Source organism: Protobothrops mucrosquamatus, unplaced genomic scaffold (assembly GCF_001527695.2).
Source record: "Protobothrops mucrosquamatus isolate PMUCROS unplaced genomic scaffold, P.Mucros_1.0 scaffold2086, whole genome shotgun sequence".
Classification (NCBI taxonomy): domain Eukaryota; kingdom Metazoa; phylum Chordata; class Lepidosauria; order Squamata; family Viperidae; genus Protobothrops; species Protobothrops mucrosquamatus.
Window position 1 is genome coordinate 71,223 of NW_015388188.1, and position 5,637 is coordinate 76,859.

Sequence of the window (5,637 nt, forward strand, 5' to 3'; positions counted from 1 at the left end):
TGTCCTCTACCATCTTCTGGAGTCCATTTAAGCTCACGCCTACTGCTTCAGTGACTCCATCCAGCCACCTCATTCTCTGTCGTCCCCTTCTTCTCTTGCCCTCCATCTTTCCCAGCATTAGGCTCTTCTCCAGTGAGTCCTTCCTTCTCATTAGGTGGCCAAAGTACTTGAGTTTCAACTTCAGGATCTGGCCTTCTAAGGAGCAGTCAGGGTTGATCTCCTCTAGGACTGACCGTTTTGATCGCCTTGCAGTCCAGGGGACTCACAGGCGTCTTCTCCAGCACCATAGTTCAAAGGCCTCCATTCTTTGGCGCTCAGCCTTTCTTATGGTCCAACTTTCACAGCCATACATTGCAACTGGGAAAACCATGGCCTTGACTATATGCATTTTTGTGGGCAGAGTGATGTCTCTGCTTTTTAATATGCTGTCTAGATTTGCCATAGCTTTCCTCCCCAGGAGCAAGCGTCTTTTAATTTCTTGGCTGTAGTCCCCATCTGCGGTGATCTTGGAGCCCAGGAAAATAAAATCTGTCACTACCTCCATTTCTTCCCCGTCTATTTGCTAGGAATTGAGAGAGCTGGATGCCATGATCTTGGTTTTCTTAATGTTGAGTTTCAAGCCAACTTTTGCACTCTTTAAGCCAACCTTTGCACTCACACTCCATACCAAACCATAAACCATAAAACAAAGTTTATGAAATACTGATACAGGGAGTCTTTGACTCACGCCCACAATTGAACCCAAAATTTATGTTGCTAAGTGAGACATTTGTTAAGTGAAGAGGAGGACGAGGAGGGGGAGGTATCCTAACTACATGGAAGCTAAGTTGCTAAGCTTTCTTGTTGCCTTGATGTCTTGTGTATTAGTATTGCATTCTGTGCATGGATTTGATTTCAGTAAAGATTTAACTATTAAATTAATTTCTTTCTCAAAACTGGGCGCATTGTTGTTGGGGCTGTTATTCCTGCACTCTGCCTGCTCTCCATCTCTGTTTGCACAGAATATCAGGGCAATCTTGGTAAACAAGGAAGACAGAGAAGAGGGAAAGAAGAGAAGAGAAGAGAAGGGAAGGGAAGGGAAGGGAAGGGAAGGGAAGAGAAAAGAAGAGAAGAGAAGAGAAGAGAAGAGAAGAGAAGAGAAGAGAAGAGAAGAGAAGAGAAGAGAAGAGAAAACTCCCCGCTATTCTCCCCTTGAGGACTAGCTGCAAAAGTAAGGAGAAAATGCTTTGATCCCTATCTCTATCCCTGCATGGCTTTTGAAGCCCAAGTGAATTGCTCCTTCAGACTGAGTAGATATTGACAGTCTCTTGAGAAGCCAAGATATTGGCAAGCAAGTGACAGTGTGTTCCCACCACTTCCTATGAAGCTAAGAAGCCAGGCCAGTGCACACGCAGATCCTTGCCGTGCAGATCATCTCCTGCACGTGCTTCAAAACAAGGAACTGAAAAAGTGCGCCTCACCATCATTGAAAGCTGAACTAGCGAAAGATGCAATTTTATAGCACAACAGCTGGGAATCAGGTTCAGAACTGGAGGTTATAGGCGTGGATTCAAGAGGACTCGAGATTTTCTCAGGAAACAAGGGGGAAAAAAAGAAAGATGCAGAAAGTGTTTGAGGTTAGACAAAAGTTTGAAAACTACTGCTTAAATAATGAAACTGTTTATGACATTATCAATCAATCATTGTGGCAAGGAAAGTTCACACAACTCGTCTCGGCCAACACGACGTGGCCAACTGGCCATGGGGCAAGTGGCCACGTGTCAACTGGCCACATGTCAACTTGCCACGTGTCAACTGGCCACGGGACAACTGGCCACGTGTCAACTGGCCACGGGATAACTGACCACGTGTCAACTGGCCACGTGTCACGGCCCAGCTCGCCAGAGCCCAACTTGCCACGGCCAATTAGCCATGGGACAAGAGTTACACTAATATCGAAAAAGTAATGGGAATAGAATCATTGAAGAAAGGATGCCAAAAAAGGGACAAAATGAAAGGTGAATGACAAAAAAATTAAAATATTTTTAAGATGATTTTAAATAATGAAATTAAATTGTTGAATTGTCCGATGACGAGTTGCCCTATCCTGCTCCAGTCTGACACCTCTTGCTCTTTGAAGTCTAGAAAGCTACTTGGCTCTTTCCAAGGGCTCCAGAAAAAGTTGTGGCAACAAAGAAATATCTTTGGGAAATCAGAACCCCACAGAAAAGATGCCCATGTTAACAGCACGGTTGTCACATCAGCAGAATGCTTGCAGGATTCTGCAACATCCTAGTGGCCTAATTCGGATGAGACAAGAGAAGGATGCCAATGAACTTAGAAGCAACTTAGTTTACTTTTAGGTGAAGCTCCTGATCCAGCATCAGTGCTGGAGCTCCTCGTGAAATATTACATCCAAAATGATTATCAGAAGCTAAAATGATTGTATTATTTGCTGCTGGATTGTGACGAAGAGAACAGGGTAGAGCCTGTAGCATTTTCAGCTGTATCTTTTTAAAAAAAATATTTAAAAAGTTTTAGAATTTTAAGGTTATGAAGGCATAGACATCACATCGTTCTTAGAAATGTACAACAATCTTCCAAGCCTAAATCAGCTCTTTGAAAGCTAAAAATTTAAACTCTTCATTGTCCTCAAATTTTACCCTGAGTTTTGGATGAAGTTGCCACATTTCTTTCTGCGTTATTCTGAATGTAGTGATTGGTTGCTTAGAACATAGAATAACGTGGTTGGAAGGGACCTTGAAGGTCTTCTAGTCCAACCCCCTGTTCAAGCAGAGAAACTGTATACCATTCCAGTCAAAACATTGTAAAAGCCTCCATTGATGGATCAGCCATAACTTCTGGAGGCAAATTGTTCCACTGATTAATTGTTCTAACTGTGAGGAAGTTTCTCCTTAGTTCTAGGTTGTTTCTCTCCTTGATTAGTTTTCATCCATTGTTTCTTGTCCTGCCTTTGGGTGCTTTGGAGAATAAGTTGACCCCCTCTTCTTTGTGGCAGCCCCTCAAATACTGGAAGACTGCAATCAGGTGGCCCCAGTGCTACTTTTCATTAAACAAGATATAATTCCTAATTCTGCCCTCCCTGTTTACAAATGGTCGGTCAAAGGAACATGTGAATATCTCACTTATTTCTTTACTTTTCATCCACCACCACCACCCCCTCCACACACACAAAAAGAATTCCATTTGGAGAATGAAACAGCCAGAAAAATCAGCAGATGTACTGTAGGTCCTATCCCTAACATCACAGAAGCTAGCTGAGTAGCAGATATGAGGAGAAACAGCCAAGGCTGCTGGTGACACTACTTATTTACACTGTAAGTAAAAGTTGAGAAGAAAGTGAGGGAAAGATGCAAAAATGCAGGCGTTAGAGGTGTCTCTTACCTTTTTTACTGTGTCCTCAATGAGGTTATTTCCAACTGGGATTAAAATTCCTCCGAGGATGGCTAACGCTGCTCCAATGATTGTTCCCGTCAGCAAGCCACAGTTTCGATTGCACCCCATTGTGCTTCCTGACACAACTGCAGATCCCTGCAGCGGCTCCTTCTCTTTCTTTGACCTCTTACAGCTTTTCCCATCAAAATATGTATCGCGGAGCTGTAAGGCACCTTTGCAAAAGAGGTTAAAGTACAAAGTTCGGCATAAACTGCTCAGTGGAAGTTCACTGAGAAACACGCCATGGGGGAAGGGGAACAATTAAAACTTAGAATATCAAACATGAAGAGTCAACGTAATTGAAGCCTGGCTAAATTGAGATTGACAAAACACTTTCAGTTTAATAGCAGAGTGAAATTTCCTTTGTCTTTTTAGTAGATGGAGAAGAAACGATCAGTAAGTAATCATTTCGGACTCAATTGTCCCCCTCTTTCTAAAATCAGTCCACATTTTGATCCAGAAGCTGTGAAAATCACGTGAGAAGCAGTCCTAAGTCATTTTTTTATATTTCAGTGCTATCATAACTTTGAATGATCATTAAATAAATGCTTGTAAGCTAGTAGCAGTAACAGAAGCAGACTTGGAAGGGACCTTGGAGATTATGTAGTCCAACCTGCAGCTCTTGCAAGTGACCTATACTATTTCAGACAAATGGTTGTCCAATCTCTTCTTCAAAACTTCCAGTGTTGGAGCACCCACAACTTCTGGAGGCAAGTTGTTCCACTGATTAATTGTTCTCACTGTCAGAAAATTTCTCCTTAGTTCTAGGTTGCTTCTCTCCTTGATTAGTTTCCATCTGTTGCTTCTTGTCCTGCCTTCAGGTGCTTTGGAGAATAGCTTGACTCCCTCTTCTTTGGGACAGCACCTGAGATACTGGAAGACTACTATCATGTCACCCCTCGTCCTTCTCCATTAAACTAGACATACCCAATTCCAGCAGCCGTTCTTCTTCATATAATTTGAGTTCACCAAAGTAAACTCTTTCTTTCTTTCTTTCTTTCTTTCTTTCTTTCTTTCTTTCTTTCTTTCTTTCTTTCTTTCTTTCTTTCTTTCTTTCTTTCTTTCTTTCCTTAGATTAAGATTAAGTAGATTAAGTAAGGCCACACTTGGAATCCTGCATCCAGTTTTGGTCACCACGATGTAAAAAAGATGTTGAGACTCTAGAAAGAGTACGGAGAAGAGCAACAAAATGATTAGTGGATTGGAGGCTAAAACATATAAGGAATGGTTGCTGGAATTGGGTATGTCTAGTTTAATGAAGAGAAGGACGAGGGGGAACATGATAGCAGAGTTCCAGTATCTCAGGGGCTGCACCAAAGAAGAGGGAGTCAAGCTATTCTCCAAAGCACCTGAAGGCAGGACAAGAAGCAATGGGTGGAAACTAATCAAGGAGAGAAGCAACCTAGAACTAAGGAGAAACTTCCTGACAGTTAGAACAATTAACCAGTGGAACAACCTGCCTTCAGAAGCTGTGAATGCTCCAACACTGGAAGTTTTTAAGAAGAGACTGGACAGCCATTTGTCCGAAATGGTGTAGGGTTTTCTGCCTGAGCAGGGGGTTGGACTAGATGACCTGCAAGATCCCTTCCAACTTTATTATTATTATAAGAAGTAAAAAAATCTGTAATAATTTCAGATTGGATGGTCTCTCTCTTCCTAAAAGACTGACAATGTTCTCTTTGCACTGTTTCAAATGTACATTTACAAATGCTTTTTCATTCGCTATTACTCCGTTCTTCCTCCAAAGAAGCCAGTTTTCCAAAGCGCCTGAAGGCAGGACAAGAAGCAACGGGTGGAAACTAACCAAAGAGAGAAGCAACCTAGAACTAAGGAGAAACTTCCTGACAGTTAGAACAATTAACCAGTGGAACAACCTGCCTCCAGAAGCGGGGAATGCTCCAACACTGGAAGTTTTTAAGAAAAAACTGGACAGCCATTTGTCTGAAATGGTATAGGGTTTCCTGCCTGAGTAGGGGGTTCGACTAGATGACCTCCAAGGCCCCTTCCAACTTTATCATCATCATCATCATCATCATCATCATCATCATCATCATTATTATTATTAAGCCGATGCTTGTATTATTTGAGTACGATTACACTAGAATGCTTGCATCTCGCAAATAGCAGAAACAGAGAGATTTCAAGAGGTACATTTTTGGGAATTTGCTGCCTAGGAAACTTCAAGGAGTGGTCCATGGTGCT

The 5,637-nt window shown here is 42.1% G+C and overlaps 1 protein-coding gene across 3 annotated transcripts in view; it reads right to left on the reverse strand.

Moving 5' to 3' along the window:
- The window catches only part of CD36 (CD36 molecule), a 24,335-nt gene extending 20,831 nt beyond the window's left edge, over positions 1-3,504 (reverse strand). For all 3 annotated transcript variants that reach the window (XM_029285693.1, XM_029285692.1, XM_015824018.1), the window contains exon 1: positions 3,385-3,504. In XM_029285693.1, the coding sequence (XP_029141526.1) occupies positions 3,385-3,504 (120 nt within the window). The remainder of the gene's footprint in view (positions 1-3,384) is intronic.
- Positions 3,505-5,637: the final 2,133 nt, after the last annotated feature.